This window comes from Lodderomyces elongisporus, chromosome 6 (genome assembly GCF_030384665.1).
Source record: "Lodderomyces elongisporus chromosome 6, complete sequence".
In the NCBI taxonomy this organism is placed as follows: Eukaryota; Fungi; Ascomycota; class Pichiomycetes; order Serinales; family Debaryomycetaceae; genus Lodderomyces; species Lodderomyces elongisporus.
In genome coordinates, this window is record NC_083678.1 from 404,852 (window position 1) to 422,829 (window position 17,978).

General features: G+C 36.5%; 3 protein-coding genes across 3 annotated transcripts; 1 reads left to right on the forward strand and 2 right to left on the reverse strand. All coding sequences in view use genetic code 12, as the record gives it.

Annotated features, from left to right (window-relative positions):
* Window positions 1-4,992: 4,992 nt before the first annotated feature.
* PCL1 (PHO85 cyclin-1) lies at window positions 4,993-6,186 on the forward strand (the record flags this gene model as incomplete). The annotated part of the gene is made up of 1 exon (XM_001524728.2): window positions 4,993-6,186. One exon carries the CDS (start codon window positions 4,993-4,995, stop codon window positions 6,184-6,186), a length of 1,194 nt encoding a protein of 397 aa, XP_001524778.2.
* Window positions 6,187-7,327: 1,141 nt separating this feature from the next.
* On the reverse strand, window positions 7,328-11,386 carry PVL30_004634 (uncharacterized protein; the record flags this gene model as incomplete). Its single annotated transcript, XM_001524730.2, has 1 exon — window positions 7,328-11,386. The coding sequence occupies one exon, from the start codon at window positions 11,384-11,386 to the stop codon at window positions 7,328-7,330; it is 4,059 nt and encodes a 1,352-aa protein (XP_001524780.2).
* Window positions 11,387-12,053: 667 nt separating this feature from the next.
* On the reverse strand, window positions 12,054-16,442 carry PVL30_004635 (uncharacterized protein; the record flags this gene model as incomplete). Its single annotated transcript, XM_001524731.2, has 1 exon — window positions 12,054-16,442. One exon carries the CDS (start codon window positions 16,440-16,442, stop codon window positions 12,054-12,056), a length of 4,389 nt encoding a protein of 1,462 aa, XP_001524781.2.
* Between the last annotated feature and the right edge of the window lie 1,536 nt (window positions 16,443-17,978).

A 17,978-nucleotide genomic window follows, 5' to 3' on the forward strand; every position in this document is an offset into this window, starting at 1 on the left:
TGCTTTTCAATTTTTTTTTCTTAATTCTTTATTTCAAGTTCAAGTATTTTTATTTTTTTGAGGATTTGATCTTTAGGATTATTTACAAGTTGATATTGATGATGATGAGTATTTGCAATGATGACAATCATGCTGTGCACCAGTCGGAACTTAAATGACAGACCCAGTATATACCCAAATTTCTGATTTCAAATACCATCATATCATATTGAAGTGTACAATAATACCAGTGATTTAATCTTTAGCAAGATACGTGATGCATGAATGTCATTGAACGAATTTCGTTTAATAATGACTAGGTAACTTTTTCTCTATTTTTTTTCTACGATCTGTTTTCTAGATTCTATTTTCTTTACTCTTTTTTCTTTGCAAACTTTTCAATTGGTGCTTGAGTGTAGAGACGATGGGGTGGCGAATTTACTTGTGGGTTTTTTTTTCTTTCTTTCCTTCTCTCCTTCTTTTTGTTTCTCTACCAAAATCTTTTTGATTAAAACTGTCGATACATGTATTTATAGATGTATGTGTGTACGAGTAAACATGGTATTGCCTGATGCATTTGGAAGAAGGAACAGAATTTGGGGAAAAGTTTTGGTGATTTTGAAACGAAATTTTTTATGAATCTGTAGACCAGCAAAGCTCGTATCATCTGAAATGTATTTTGACAACAAAACAAGGTCCATTTAGACCAAATGTAAAAACCAAGAAGCAAAAGGAAAAGTAAAAAAGAAAAATCAATAGCACCTGACAATACTACCTCTCTATTACTAGCTTATTGATCATCACTTAGAAATGTTTCATCTGTTTTGCAAAAATCGCAGTATCTAAGACAAACTCAATGAAGTTTGAGTAAAAAGTATACCAAACATATTATTGCACTCTCTTTCAATCTCTACTTTTTAATTTCCAAAAATTAATTTTTCTAATTCTTTTTTTTTTGATTTCTGCGACAAGTCACGTGACTAGATCTAAATAATTATATATTCTTTCACTTTCTAGATAAGGATTAACCGAATTCTAAAAGCAAATGTTGGCTTTAACAAATAGTGGTGTAGGATGCCGCAGTAAGTATTCTATACGTTGACGGTTGCATATACATGTAAATAATCAATCCGAGAGAAAAGAACAGAAAAGAAACAAAACAATTAGAAAAAATTAGAAAAAAAATGAAAGAAAGAAAGAAAGAAACGTTGCCGTGCAATTACATTACTTCTTTTGGTGAAAATTGAAATGGTAGAAAAAAGTAAAGAGTGGGAGTAGAGTAGAGTGTAGAGAGAGCGGGAAAGAGCAAATTGAAAAATTGAAAATGCATAGTAGTTGTGCAAGGCTCAGCATCAGCATGATATCGAGGTTAAACTGTAAAGTGCCTTTTTTTTATGTTGCTGAAAAATTTGGAAGCTAGCATTTGATCCGTAAGGGACATTGTTTCTTTTCCCACATAATACTGTGCTCTTTGTAGTGTTTATAATTTTTTCTGTTTACGCGACACAAGAATTTGCCTCCTTTGGGTGTTTGGGCGCTTGAGAACGCGGGAGGAGGAGGAGGAAGGGAGACTGAGACAAAAGAAATTGTTGTACAAAAGGAGAGACGAGACGAGACGAGACGAGACCACACGGAAGAGACAAAACAGGGGCGTTCGTGTAGGAGCGACGTGCGTTAGACCTGATTTTTTTTCTTTCACTTTCCTTCTTTCATTTTCTTCTCGCACTCCTTCGCTCTAACTACGCTCTAACTTCGCGCTCCTTCCTCGTCTTTTCTTTATCCCAAGTCGCGTAAAATTAAATAACCACCGATGCAAAACAACCAAAATAAGAGAAACAACAACGACGACAATGACGACAAAAAATGTAAATAAACAAAGTGCAAAAACACTTGAGCAAGAGAAATAAACTGCATTGATTTACACGAGGAGTTAAAGAGACATTCACCTTCATTTTGACCATAAACAATTTTGTCAACATTTGTTTCATTCTATCTCTGTTTCTCTCTCTGTCTCTCTTTTTTTTTATTTTACTTTCTTTTCCTATTGTTTGGAATAACGCAAGGGTTCTAGATCTTTTCTCAGAATGGTTTATAGCATCCAACTGATAATATTGTTAGTGAATGAGTACTCTTTTTCTTTTTTCAAAGTTTTAACTTTACAGAGAGTTGATTGATTAATATCTTTTATGATATATATATATATATATACAATGTATATATATATATATTGGAATTGAGGGACCAGTGGTGGATGGATCGTGTTTTTACCAATCACCTCTTACCCCCATATGATGATAGTAATGATGATAGTAATGGTGGTGGTGGTTTTGGTATTGCCCAGTGCTGCTGTTCAAAGCTGGGTAATGCTACCAATTAAGATGGTATCAGAAAAACAAGCACTGTTTGTCAAAATAGATCCAGGCTATGACGACGTTTTGTTAAGAGTAAGAAACGTCTATTTTAGATACGCGTCGGTATCAATATCAACTTTAAGTTTAATTGTTGATATTGATGTTGATGTTAATCTTGATGTTTTCTTTCTTTCAGGCATTGTCGATGCATCGTCAAGTGCTCAAACGGTTGAATTTTTATATTTTTTATTTTTTAATTTATTTTTGATCGACACAAAATTGTTCCCCCCTTTGACGAAATATGTTTTTTTTGGCTTTGTTCAATTGTTCATTACTCTTTAATTTTCTTTTAATTTTCAATACATTTCACCACTCTTGAGTTTGAGACTTTATTTTTCTGGGGGAAAAAAACACAGCAAATAGTCTTAGAGTTTATTGCCCAGCTTGCTTAGAGCACGAGACATTATTTGCAATTGACGTTCCACACCCCTTAATACTATATACTTGTGCAATCTAGTTTATCAAAACAAAGGACTAGACTTTATTGTTTAGTAGAACTATTAGCGATTTATATACATACATACATACATACATATATATATATCGCGTGTCATGGAATAGGGAAAAAAAAAAGGGGTAAATGTCCCAAGTCAATGTTAATCTTTCAAAAAAAATCAATATTAAATCAAACTTTATGTCAATCTTCAATTTTCATTGTATTCTATTTTATACCTCCCTCCCTCCCTCCCGATCTTCATTTTACAAGAAGTTTATAAAGAAATAATGAAAGATTAAACCAAACCAGACCAAAAAAAAAGAAATAGAACAACAAAGCAAAAAAAACAGATACAAGAGAGGACCTAAAGGGCGGTATATGAATTTTGCAATTGTAGGAGGCGATGTTTTTCTTTTGTAGTTGAGCTAAGTCAATCAATCAATCAATCAATCAATGAAAAAAAAAAAAAATCAGTCTAAGCCATCCCATTTGCTACACGCTCAAGTAAAAGATAATTAACTTACGAAATTGAACTCTTTTTTTTTTCCTTTCCCCTTTCCTTACTTTTTGGAAGAGAAAAGAACCATAAGATAACTATGGTGCGAAAAGGAGGATGGCACCGAGGTGGAGTGAAGGGAGAAAGAGGAGAAGAGAAATTAAGTAATGAGGTAGCTAGTTGGTTGACTTTTAATTTTAGGTACCAATAGACAAAGAAAAAACAAAAAAAACAAAAAAACAAGACCATCATCACCATTTGCGACTGGTTGATTGAAATCACCTTACAAGACTCACACCTGTTTCTCCTCCTTCTTCTCTTTCTCCTTCTCATTTAGATCAAGTTTTTTGTGCTAAGCAAGAAATAAACCTGGTTATATCTGTTATAGAGCAGTTGCTAGTACGAGATCTTGCTTATATTTGCAGCAGTGTGTTAGGTTGTTGTTTGGTGTGTTGGTTGCGAAAGTACCGCAATAACTGTGGAAATTATATCTTCGTTAATCGTAGTATATATTTTTATTTTCTTTCTCGTGGTTAATTAATGATTGATTAGTGGTTGATGAGTGGTTGATTAGTGGTTGACTAGTGGTTGATGAGTGGTGTGGTTATGGTCTCTTGAAGGAGGGGGGGGGAAGATCGTGTCACTTTGTGTCATCTTGCAATAACGTCCATTTTTGTCCAAATTTCTTTTTTTTATTTTTTTATTTTTATTTTTATTTTTTTATTTTATTTTTTTATTTTCTGCATTAAAAAATTCTAACCTGTTTCCAAAAGAGTATACCTTTTTAAACTTAGTATAGAATAAAAAAAGCTACTACAACAACTTACCTCCTTTATATTCTTCCAACTACAGCTTTGTAGAGATTGGTATATACCACCCATTCTTTTTTTTTTCTTTTTTTTGGAATGTACACTCCATATGTAAAGATGCAAGAGTTGTAAAATAGTATACACAGCAGTCAAAAGGAGGTTGTGTGTTATGATTGTTTACTTTACATTAGCTCGTGGCGCTTCTGGAAGGGCTTGTCCTTTCCCATAACGACTGGTGGAAAAGAAAATAATAAAAAAAATAAAAAATAAAAAATAAAAAAATAAAAAATAAAAAATTCCACGCATTTGTCAATTTATTCCCAAAGCGTAAATTCTCTCTCTTCTTTTTTTTATTTATTTATTTTTTTTTATAGTTTCATGATGGCTAGGCAAATGGTAAACAAACCACCCTTTGAGAGTTTTACTTTGTTAAATCTATCTCGTGTTTGTTTATCCTTATATTCGATTTTCTTTTTTTTTTTATTTTTTTTTAAGCATATCGACTAACTCAAACACGATGAAGGAGATTTGTTTAGTTGGTATTTGTCTGCAAAAGCATGGTAATTAAAAAAAATTTAAAATAAAAAAAAAACGACAAACATAATTAAGGAAAATAAAATCATTTATATATATATATCGAGGGTATTCTCCAACTTTCATATTGGTTTTCTTCATTCAATTATATCCTTGGATACCATCATTCATCAGCTACAGCTTCAACTTTAACTTCAACTTCAACTTCAACTTTAACCTCAACCACCTTTTTTGCATTCACATCGTTTATACTGCCTATAGCATTCAGCACCCAGCACCCAGCACCCACCACCACATTTATCCAACTCTTAAAACAATCTCACAATAATGGTTTCCGCACTTGATTTACAGGCACTCAACATCTTCCTCAATGGTCCCATCACCCACGACATGATCCACAAGTTGGTTGTTGCTACATTGCAGGTGATTCCATGCAAAGACACCAAGTCTCAAACATACACAACTACAAATAACACCGTGAAGCAATTGCCATCATTAATGACTTTTTTGACAAAATTGATCAAGTACACAAATGTCTACACCGGTACCTTGATGGCTACCCTCGTTTACTTGCAAAAATTGAAAAACAAATTGCCCCAAAATGCTCAAGGCTTGCCTTGCACCAGACACAGAATCTTGTTGAGCTGCTTGATCTTGTCGAGCAAATTCCACAATGACTCGAGCCCCAAAAACAAACACTGGGCCAAATACACCGATGGCTTGTTCAACGTTAAAGATATCAACCTCATGGAGAGACAATTGATTTACTTGTTGAACTGGGACATCAGAGTCGAAAACGAAGATATGTGCCAAATGTTGGGATCATTCTTGGAACCAATCAAGTCACAAATTATCAAGACTGAAAAACTCAAGCTCTGGAAGAAACAACAAGAGCAACAACAACAACAACTCCAACACCAACAACTCCAACACCAAGCACAAAAACAAGCATTTACAACTTACCAGTCCATCCCAGTCTCACCATCTTCAACAAGATTATCCCCATCCACATCTACTTCCACTGCAACGGCAGCCGCAGCTGCTGCTGCATATCCATCCCCATCCTCATCTCGCAGCTCCTCCACCAGTCCATATCAACACTCAAAACAGTACCACTACCAACAACAACAGCAACAACAACAGCAACAGAGACCACAACCATATCCACAACAAAGCCAATACCTCGACCCTTATGCTCACTACAGACAAGACTCCCATTCCTCAATTTCTTCAGTCTCTACTTCAAACTCCTTGGAGTCAGCCTACAGTCATAGATCCTCAATTTCCGCATCCACTTCATCGAATTCAATCTCAATGTTGGTGAATGAGAAGCCACATTCAGCTGGTATCCCTGCTGCTTCTGCGCAATCATCCATTATGCCCAAACATCAAGTTGACACAGCACTGGTTGACCCAATGATTGAGTTTACTGCGATCAAGGAGGAAATTGAGTTGAACAACCTCTTGAAGAGGTTTAATGGTTGCGGTAATGCTGGCATTGCTGCAACCACCAGAGCATAAATCCACACTCATCTACAAAACTTTTAAAAGAAAATTAATAAAAAAAGAGAAAAATAGAAGAAAATGAAGAAAAGACAAAACAAGAAAGATTCTTAAATTTCCTTAGTTTCTCTTTCCCCTTTTGTTTTTAAGCTCCAATCATTTTGCTGGTCCAAATGTTTTTTTCCTCTTTTTTTTTTAGTTTTCCGTTTTTTGTTTTTTGACGACTGGTTTATGGATTTATATAACCATACAGTAGTAAAAAAAAAATTCCAGGCTTTTAAATTTCAATTCAAACACTCACAAATATTATTCAGTCCATGACAGATTTAAACAATTTTATAGAATAAACGTTTTTTTATTATTATTATTATCATGTTTTGTAATCAGAAAGAGTAATCGTAAGAACGTACCATGTCATTCAATTAACATCTATATTTTGCTAATTGTAGTAGATTCAGTTTTGAAGGATTTCTCTTTTTATTTTATTTATTTAATTAATTATTTTATTTTATTTTATTTTATTTTTTTAATTTTTTAAAAAGAAAACACAATTCCATGCCACTTGCAAATGAAGTGATTTCTACGTTTCTCACCTTTCTGAACCCCAAAAATTGGGTCTTAGCCAGCACCCTCTTCCCTCCGTCAATATTACAAAAAAATCAAACAACTCTACACCACACTCGGCAAATCAAGTCAATCATTACTACAGCAACAGTAAAGTGGAAGTCAAATCTGATCATCATATACCTATAAATATAAGCAAATAGTCATTAGAACTCAAACAACCTTGAGAGTTTAACAATCAAATATTATGTAAAAGACGAAAAAAAGAAAATAAAACTTACAGCATAAGAATAGTAGACAAAAAGCCACTTAAAAAATGAGCCACACACACACACACACATACACACATACACTCAAACGCGTTTCGTCTGCAAGAATATAAATGGTCATGTGCAAACCAGCTTGTTTCCTCTTACTTGGCTTGAATTATAATTTAGAGGCTAGGAATGTAAACCTATGGTGAATAAATGTAGATAATCCAACAAGCATTACAAACACCAATGGTTGTGTTTCTACTCTAAAGTATTGTCAAATATATCAACTTTTGAATAATTAATATAAAAGTTGTGAAAAACAATCATTTATTTTCTATACATCATGAAAACTTGTTCAATCCTAAAATATCTTCCAACGGCAATGCATTAAACAAATCAAAGTCATCCAATGTTTTCCAATAATTAAAAGCCTCTCCGCCATTATTGTTAGTACTGCCATTGTTATTGTTATTGTCATCCCCATTCTCATCACCATAATTATTTTGAAAAGAACCCAGTCCATCACCAATCGCACAAGATGTACCATCAATAGGAGCTTGCGGACTTGGAACAGCATTTAGCAATGGCGTCAACGAAGCAGGATAATGATGTCCATTAACTGCTGCAGGTGTAGCTATTGTTGGTACTGCACTTGTGGTAGGTGCACTATTCTCAAAAATTGCGTATCTCGTGGTGTTATTATTATAACTACTATTAGTGTAAGTATTGTTATGAATATTATTGTTGTTGCCAGTGATTGTAGAAGTGAGTGGACCACTATTGCCAGCACCAACACCACCCAAACCAATAGCTGATCTAGGAGTCATTACCGGCTCATTCTTCATCTTCATCGAGATCCACAAATTGTCAATCTCCTCGTTATTGACAAATTTCATGTCATCAAGATCTGACCAGGATTCATTCGAAAGAGGATGTGACAATACTTGCTCCAAGTCTTGTTGGTGCAGCAGTCTTGGCAGTTTTTGCTTTTGCTTTTGCTTTTGCTTATGTTTTTGTTTTTGTTCTTCTTCGGTAAACACCGATGCAGTAGAATTTGATTCCATACTTCCTTCACCATTGTTTTCAGTTAAGTCATGCATATGGATCGTCCTTGGTCTAAACAACTCTTCTGCACCAGTGTTGGGTGTGACGGGTCTTTCTCCCGTTACACCTATAGGTGTATTTACTGCTGCAGGCTTATGAGGATGTTTCTTTAACCCACATATGGATTCAAACTCTTCAAACTCGCCACTTCCATCAACATTAAACTGCGACTTTGCCTTAGTATACTTTTTTAACCCTTCTTCACAAATCCTACAAAACTCTGTCAATTGTTCATCGCTGCACTCCAAAAACTCTACATGGTCTTCCTTTGGTATCGCTTTGTGATAGTCCTCATTCATAGCTATGCTTTTTACCAAAAACGTATGAGCCTTTGTGACTCTCCATGCATAATAGTATCTCCGGCTCAATCTCGCCATTGCAGAGATACAAACTTCGGAAATTTTCTCTATCAATCTCAAGAGTTTCATCAATTTGGCAAACCTCAATTTATAACTAACAGAATTTCGTAGACTCAAATTATGATAGTCAGCATTTGATTTCAACATAAAAATCGTGCTTTGCAACCGCAACATTATGGATATACTAAATTGCGATACCTTGTGGACCATGTGCTGCGTATATGGGTTCAATATCATATCCGTGGTTATACCTAACCCAAAGTTTTTTTGTCCATCTAAAAGCAAGCTGAAAATAGTTGGGAAAAACTCACTAAAAAACGACGCAAACATTTTCTTGAGATAAAATAGAGCTAGTGACTTGTCCACAAGACCATTGTTATCATTAGAGTTTCGGACCTTGTTTTCATAGAATAAAAATATGTGATAATAAATTATATTCAAAAACATCTTCATATTCATGTAATTCTTGCACTGCATGAGCTTCAAAAACGGGTATGGGAATTTATTCTGATCGTAAGGGACAAGGATGTGGCTCATTGTTCCGTAATTATCATTTAAAAACATTTCGAAATCACCAAGTTGCCTCGTCAAGTTTTTCATCTCAACAGGTTTCCTCAAGTTGAGGCAATCATCCAACATTGTTACCAATTTCTCTCGATATTTTTCAAAGTAGGCAAATGTCCCTGTAACATATCTTTCCTTTTCCAGATCATTGATATTCTCATTGCCATGTTTGAAAAAAGGTAATTTTGTATCGTACATTTTCTCATTTATCACCAAAGGATTACCATATTGATACCCTTGAAGCAAATCGCAAATAATTAAAAAGAACCAAATCTTACGATGCAAGTTTTGTGTAGCATAACCCTCGCTCGTGTCCCGGCATTTCTCAACATCTCTATTGAGTCCAATAGATATTGCCATTTGTACGGAAAGGCCATTCAAAACCTGCGAATCGCCTCCATCCGACCCATCTCCATCCTCTGGTGAAAACATCTTGTATAATTTAAGCAAAAACAATGCCTGCAACACAACCAAAGAGGTACGTTTGTACAAGTCAAACTGATCAAGACACGATTGCGCAGTGTCAATAATCTTGATATCGACCGGGTTTAACAACAAGTATCGCAAATCATCTGCAAATTTACCATTCAAACGAGAACTCTCGTCATCGGCATTGCTGTCTTCTTGTTCGTCTCCATTTGCATGTCCTCTTGTTTTCTTCTTGTCCTTTCCCTCTTCTCTTTCCTCCATATTGGCATCATTTAGTCCACGTTTGTTTGAAATTAACGAATTATAAGTCATACGCAACAAAACCATTAACACGGCTAGAAATGCAAAATCCAATCTCTTTTCGATCCTCAATTCCTGAAACGCAATGTCCATAAAATTTTTCTTGCCCAACATTCTCTCCATCTCCGCAGTAAATGTATTCTCGTCCAAAATCGGCATATAGGGATAAAGGTACTTGAAAAAGAATTCAATTGATGTCCATACAACTCTTTGCTTCGGAAGAGATTGCCGAACACACTCAATCAAGCAAAGTTCTTCTTCAATATTGTTTCTTCTGTGCGCTCCTGCATGTCGAATAGGAGATGAGGAAGGGCGAGGAAGTGAACCAGATGTTCCATTATTACCAACACCATTATTATTGTTATTATCATTATTGTTGTTAGTAGTAGTAGTAGCAGTAGTAGTAGTAGTAGTATTACTACTACAACTCTCTATTCCTTCTCCATTTATTGCATTTACACAATGTATTTTCCCCGCACTATTCTCCTCCTCTTCAGGACTTTTTGATCTTCTTTGTCCTCCATTTTTACCAGTACATCCTCTTCTTGAATTCAGTTGTTTAAAATTTGTTCGTACATTGCCATATACTCGCAAGTCATTCAATCCTTGTTCGTCAATCACCTTTTCTCTAAACTCATCCTCATTAAGATTACATTGTCTTTTAACACCAAGCATACCACCACCACGCAATAGGTCATCGTTGCTGTTACCTGCGTTAGTCTTGGCCGATAGCCTGTCAATCAATGCTGGCGGTAACTTTGAAGTTCTTGGTGTTTGCCGAATCAAGCGTTTCTGCTCTGTGTTCATAGCACGAAGATGTTTCCAAATGGCATTCTGTGCAGGATCTTTCTTCACAATTGTGATCCATGAGAATGGGCCGTTATTATACCTTCGTGCAATGTCTTGCTCGTAGACCGCGCAATATCCATCAAAAAAGCTCATGGTCTCATTCTTGGACTCGTCAAAGGGGTTGATTCCAATATATGTTTGATTATTAGTGGCGTCTAATGATTCCCAATATAGCGTTGGACGATGTACTGGCTCTGATGAGGACAAGGTGAAAGAGCTTGTACGTGATGAATTCATTCCATAATTACTACTACCACCACCTACAACTCCCACGCTGATCCCGCTGGTAGTGGTAGTACTAGCAGTAGTAGTAGTAGTACTACTACTAATACTGCTTCCGATATTACTTCCAGAACTATTGCCTTTAACATCAGAGCCATCATCACCACCACCATCAGCACCGCCACGCTCAATGCTTGATTCAATTTCTCTCAACTTTGATTTAAGTAAGTTTAATTGTTCCTGTAGAGAATTCTCTGAAGAAGAAAGGTTCAGTGCACTTTGGTTGTTACTGCCACTGTTATTTCCACGCAGTTGATGAGCTATAGGTTTATCAATTCTATGTACGCCAAACTGTTGCTGTACATTTTTCTGTCCACCATTCTCTGAGTGTGGGGGTGCCACGTTCCATACAGGCGTTTGGTATTCACATGGTAATCTATACTTTATACAAGATTCACACGGATTCGTTCTTGAGCATTTAATTTTCCTCTTTTTACAGTTGACACAACTTAGTGAGACTCTGCTTCGTTTCTGATAAGGTGGTTTTTTCACACCCTGGAATGTGGAGTTCATATTTCGTTTATCGTTTTCGGTAACTGACTTCTTAAATGAACTTTTCTTTTTTTTTATGATTTCGAATTTAACTCGAAGAGACACAAAATATGTGAATTCTGTAAGTTTATTTTCTTGATTGTTTATTTATTTCTTATTGCCTTTTTTTTTTTTTCAAAGGGGAAAAAATACACTTTAATGTTCTATTTCCGTGTATAGACTTGACCTTTTAATTGTCGAAAACTATCAAACTGAAATGTGAAGTGGAAAGTGAAGCGTTTTATTTGTTTACTTCTCAATTAATTGTTTAATAGATTGGTTGTTTTCTTTTCTTTTCTTTTCTTTTTTTTTTTTTCTTACTAAATCCTTGATTTTTATCTTCAAACAGTTTGTTTTTGATTAATTGGAACTGCCTGCAGAAAAGGACTTAAGACGGAGATAACGCTACCATACAAACACAGATCCCGCGATTTGGTCCACACTATTGTGATCTAGATTTTGATCCACAATTCTTTTCCACTTTGATGGTGCAATTTCTGTTGATGAGTTTGATATAGTACATTTTTTATTTGTATGAGTGATATAAACAGTCTACTACATATACATACATAAATCCATAAATACAAGCATGTATATTCCACTTTAGTCCTTTCAACTTCTTGCACTCTTGTAACACTTTTTCCAGTTACTATGACGATGAGGCTTGAAATAACTCCTGATCAAAGTCCCCATAAATATTGAACAACCGAATTAAATCATCAGTACATGTAATAGGGTCCAACGCATCATCATTCAAATTGTTCAAGTTACTGAATATCTTTTTATCATCGAAAAAAGACATTGGATTTGTAGATGAGCCTCCAGGAGAGGGTCTACCCAACAATAAGTCGTCATCTCTGAATGTGGGCAAGTCCAAGTCATTGTACTGATCCATACTGAAAGTATCGAATTTATTGCCATATTCATCATCATTATTATTGTTATTGTTATTATTCTTGTCATCATCATCGTCATCATCGACATGGATGCCTTTGGCACGCAATCTCTCATTCTTTAGTTTGCGCTGTTCTTCTTTTGCAGTGCGGAACTCTCCACATAAACGGCACAAGTGTTGCAACTCAGCAATACTGAAAAACTCAATCATGTTAGTCCCCTGGTGAAAAAATTGTTGATCATTTACTGCTTTCTCAAAGAATACCTCGGGGTTTTCAACACATTGTCTAAGAATGATATACGTCATGATGTAGAGTCGATAACTATTAATGTATGTGCGTGATAACTTTTTGAAATTCCCCACAAACAATTCCGCTTCAATAAGAACAATTGTGAATAATGTATCTATAACTTCAAGACGCGGGATATACGATGGCTCCTTAAACACCTTGAATGAAAGATCCTTTTTTTGATGTAGTAAACGCACAAAAAACGATGTAAGAAAAGAGTGCGTTCTAATCATGTGCCGTTCATTCGACGAGGTGAGCACGTAGTCATAGTTTTTGCCAAAAATATCGACAGAGTTGTCCAAAACATATGACATGATATACACGAGTTGCACAACACTCTTGATGTAAATTTTGAATAGCTCAATTCCTGCATTCATCGATGGTGTACGTGATTCGTTGTACTCATTTTCATAATGAATGGCAATCATATAATACATTCCAGATAGATTGGTGCGTAACTGGATAAAGAGGCAATACTTCATTACCTTCAAATAATTCTCTTCGTGCTCTCTGCTACCAATCTCCCAGTCGGAACTGGAGTCATTTCGGACATTTGCTGGTTTGCAAATAACACTCTTGAAGAAATCTTTTCCGAAAAACTCAAAAAACATCTTTTCAAGATAGTTTGTATCGGCCAAGATATCCACAATCCTAGGCTTTTCATTTACATTATTGATCTTGTTGCACAATTGACGGTATACTTTACAGATCTGGATATATTTCTTCAAAAACTCGTTCAATTGTCCCAGTTGGTCCTTAGACTCGTATGGTGCTTGTACATCACTCATGTCCAAATTCATCAAGTTGAGATTTGTACCATTGTGCAACGAGCTTACTGCATCAGTGCACACGAGGTAATGCCAAAGGTAACGCCATGTTTTGATTAATGCCGTGTTCTTCGAGATGGAGTCGTGGCCCATATAAGAAGTAGGATCTCGGTTAAGCCCAATCAGCAATGCATGACGCATAGTGATCCCCAACAAGGTTTGTGAGTCTGCACCACAAATCCCATGTCCATCCTCATTAGAATTTTCCTTGTAAAAATAGTACAATGCAAGTAATTGTACGAGCTTAAATGAGGATTTTGCCGCAGTTAGTGCATCACCTATGCACATGTTAATTGCACGAGTAAACTCCAGCGACGTAATATGTTCCATATCTGCAATCATCGAAAGTTCGTCTTCAGTATAGTCATTGTATACATTATCATTGTGAATCAAACTCATGTAACCCAATCTGGTCATTAAAAGAAAAACACCCAATGTGCGCAAGTCATGATCATTACGAATATTCAAGTTTGACCATTTTTCTTTTGAAAAAGTAGGAAAATGTTTAAAAATTTGATTCAATTCAACAATGAGTTTGTTCTCGTCAAATATGGGTATAAATTGGTGACTATATTTGAAAAACCGACAAAATAAATGGAATGAGTTGATTTGTGTTGGCAACAAGTCAACAATGACTCTTTCCACTAGAGCAAAATAGCTCTTTTTACCCTGTCTTCCAGTATAAAACTTCTCCATTGATGGTATATATGAAACGTTGTTGTTTTTGTTATTCACAGCTTGTACTGTGGTTGCAGCCAAATTTCCCGGAACTGAAGGTGAATACAGGTTTAAAGGTGATGCCAAGTCAAAAGATGACATTGGTTGCGATCGACTCTTTGACCCGTTACTATTATTGCTATTGCTATTGTTATTGCTGAAGCTGGTTGTAAAGTTTCCATTTTCAACATTGATCGAGTCTGCTGATCTGCTGACTCCCATTGCTGTTGCTGTTTCTGCTGCTGTTGCTGTAGAAGCTGTGTCGCCACCAGTATTATTCTCTCCTAGTTTACGCTCACTATTGGGGGATCCCAAAGGATCGAGTTTCGGTCTCTTCATCGATGTAGTTCCCACAGATGTAGACCCTCCATGTCTTGAGGATCTTGTCGAAGATTCATTGGAGAGCCGTCTTTTCTTGGTCAGGTCATTTGCGATAAAACTAGCCATTTCTCCGTTTCTAAATAAATGAAGGGTAAAGTTTCTCAATATCGTGATGAATGGATCACATTTGGTGAGACCAACATAGGATAAAGCACCTTGTAGTTGTATAGTTAAGCCTTCAACACCTAAAGCGTTGCTTGCATTTGCAAACACATTGATCCGGTCATCGGGACTCACTTGCAATGATGAATTTGGTCCTAGTGGGATCGAGACTAGTGCGTTGGTGGAAAATGAAGGCGCAGTTCCGGCACTATGGTCCGATCCTGGCGACGCTTGTGATACTTGTGATATTTGTGATTGAATTGAGTTTGGTTGTGTTTTTTCAAATGAGTAGCCCAAGGGGCTAGACACTGATTGTTTCGGTTTTGAATTGTAACTGTTGGAGTTTGGCGAGATATAAGATTCAGAAGCAAGTGATTTTAATCTCGCAATTGGCGGCGAAGCATGATTGAATCCTGGCCCTAATGGTGATGGCTGTTGTGACAAGTATTTCCCACCAGGCGATTGGCCATCGGTAAATTTGGAAAATGAACGAGGACTAGGGTCATGATCATGTAAGCCTGGTTTTGTGGATTGGTTTAGGTCTAGGTCAACTTTGTCTGACTTATTCTCCTTAGTGTTGATTGGACCAGAAGGTGGCTGAGGCAAAGGTAATCCCGAAAGCGATGTATGATGGCTTGCACTTTTCAATTCTGCAGAATTGGGTGTTTTTCCTGGACTCACAAGGTTTGGCCGTGCATCAAATAGAGTGTTTCCGCCATTAGTACTATTTCCATGCAAAGGCGGAGTAGGCATGGGCAACAGTGGCGTTGATGACATTCTGTTATTGTTGTTATTGCTATTGTTGTTGTTACCACCGCTACCTAGGCCGTTCTTTTGCTGCTGCTGCACCAGCACCAGCAGCAGTTGTTGTTGTTGAGACAATGCCGGTGGTGGTAATGGTAGTGGTGGTGGTGGTGGTGGTGGTGGTAGCAGTTGGAAGTTGGGCGAGCCAGCAGATGAAGGTGGAAACAATGCACTTGGCAGTCGTTGCAGGTGTGGGTAGTGTCCTTGTTGCAGGTATTGTAGGTATGGCATGGGCGTTAGGTGGTTTGCGGGGTCTGATGAAAATGGTGATTGTGGTACTTGGTTGTACATTTGAGGCGGAAGATGCGGGTGTTGCATAATTACACCGTTTTGGTCAGTGATTGTATTATTGGTGTTGGTTCCAAGTTCATTATGTTGAAGATGGAATGGCGCGGGTGGCACTGGGGCTTGGAACAGTCCTTGCTTGTTCATTATCGGAAGTGGGAGCCCGCCACCATGAGCGGATGGTGTTGATGATGATGGAGGTGGAGGGTGAGGGTGAGGGTGAAGATGGGGAGAAGGATTTATTCCCTGCTGTTGAAGTGCAGGTGCAAATGGTTGTGGTGGTGGCTGTTGTTGTTGTTGTTGTTGTTGTTGTTGTTGTTGTGGGTGCTGCGGCTGATAGTTGTGATACTCGTTGTACTGGTTTGGTGGGTAGTAATTGTGGTGATGCTGGTATGGACCGTTGGGAGATTCGTAGTAGCATAAATGTGCAATGGATTTCTTCAAGCAAGACCCACATGTAGGTCTTGCTCTATCACATTTGGCTTTTCTGCTCCGACATACAGAACACGAGGCAGGCGTTCTATTTCGTTTCTTATAGGGTTTTTGTTGAGAGGTCGTGGAAGGTTTTGCTGATTTTGCTGTATTTGTTGTGTCAGTTGTTGTTGATGATTTTTCAATCGTCGGAGTTTGTGACTGGTTCTCCAGAGTGGGGATAGCTATTTTTGAATCATGCTGGCCGTTGGTAGTAATAGAATCTATCGTGTCCTGCGGATCATTGGACCTGCCCTCAGTCTGCATTGTCAATATAAGTGTCAGTGTCAGTATGAGTATGAGTATGAGTGTGAGTCTGAGTGTGAGTGTGAGTCTGAATGATTCTTGTTTTCCAAGGGTTTAAAAGTTAAAAAAAAAGTAGGAAAAAAATCAGAATAATAATAAATGATAATAAAAAAAATATCCCAATTAGACAATTGTGAAATTAAAGTGAATAGAGGGTAAGGAGATATAGATGCTGTTGTTAATTGGTGTACTATATATTTTGAGTCTGGATTCTTGAAATTTTAACCTGTCATCCACCACATGGATACACTGAGCTTCCTTTCTTCCTTCCTTTCTTTCTTTCTCTGTTGTTTTATATACATTTAGATTTACATATATATGCAAATGTGTTACTGTGCTTTATCTTAAATTTTTTATTTTATTTATTCTTTATTTTATTTTTTCTTTATTTTTTATATTTTCTTTACTGGTTCTGAGTATATGCTGGACACAAAATTTGTTTGGTATGAACAAAGCCCACCTATATCCAAGTGAGTGAGTGTCAATTTTGCCATTGCTTATCCTCTCTGCCTATTGTTTTGTAATATGCCAAATTTCGCCTGTGATAATTTTTTATTTTTCAATTTTCCTCGTCTTATACTTCTGTACTTTTAATTGAAGTTTGATTTTTTTAGTGGAATTGGATCTCAACACTGATTATACGAACCAGCACGAGTATGAGAGATTGCTCTTACCTTGTTGGTAACGTACTGGTATTCATATTGCGCATTTACAGTTGAAAAGGATCTATATCAAACTTTCACAATTCGTTTTTACCTCCACTCGTATCTCGCTCATTTTTTACATTAAACAAATTGATTCCAACAACGGGAGGGGGGGGGGGGGGCCAACAGATATAAATATATTTATAAAGAAGTTGACCTTTATTTAGTAATAAAACTCCGATATGGAAGAGCATACTTTACCATTGGTGACATGACGATCAAAGCACACTTCTCTCTTTCTTTCCTTCTTCCTTTACTTTTTTTTTCTTTTCTTTTTTTTTTTCAACAATTTGCAAATCCGACATTGTATGCCCCCCAAAATACAACTCTATAAGCAATGTTTATGTTTCTTTGTGGAGTGCACAACATCAAAAATAAAGGCGACATATAAAGACAAAGACGCCTTAGCTTTTGTTGAAGTTTTAGAGTGTGGGGTAACCCCGATTCTACTTTTTTCTTTCTTTCTCTTTCTCTTTCTCTCTCTCTCTCTATTTTCTGTGCAATCGCCATGATATCAAGCACTCACCATCTCATATTTACCACAACGTTCCACTCTGTTTTTTCTTTTTTACCTTTTTTATTTTCTCTTCTTTCATTATTTCCCTCTCTCCTCTCCTCTCCTCTCCTCTCGATATCATTTACAATGATTGTAGCCCGAGGAGGTGATGACACCAAAATGGAAAGAAAAGAAGGCTTTGCGAATTCAAGAGCAAGAAATATAGAAGAGAAGAAGGAAGGAAGTATGTAATTAAGTAAGCAAGAAAGAAAAAAGGAAAGTGAGTAATGTTATTCA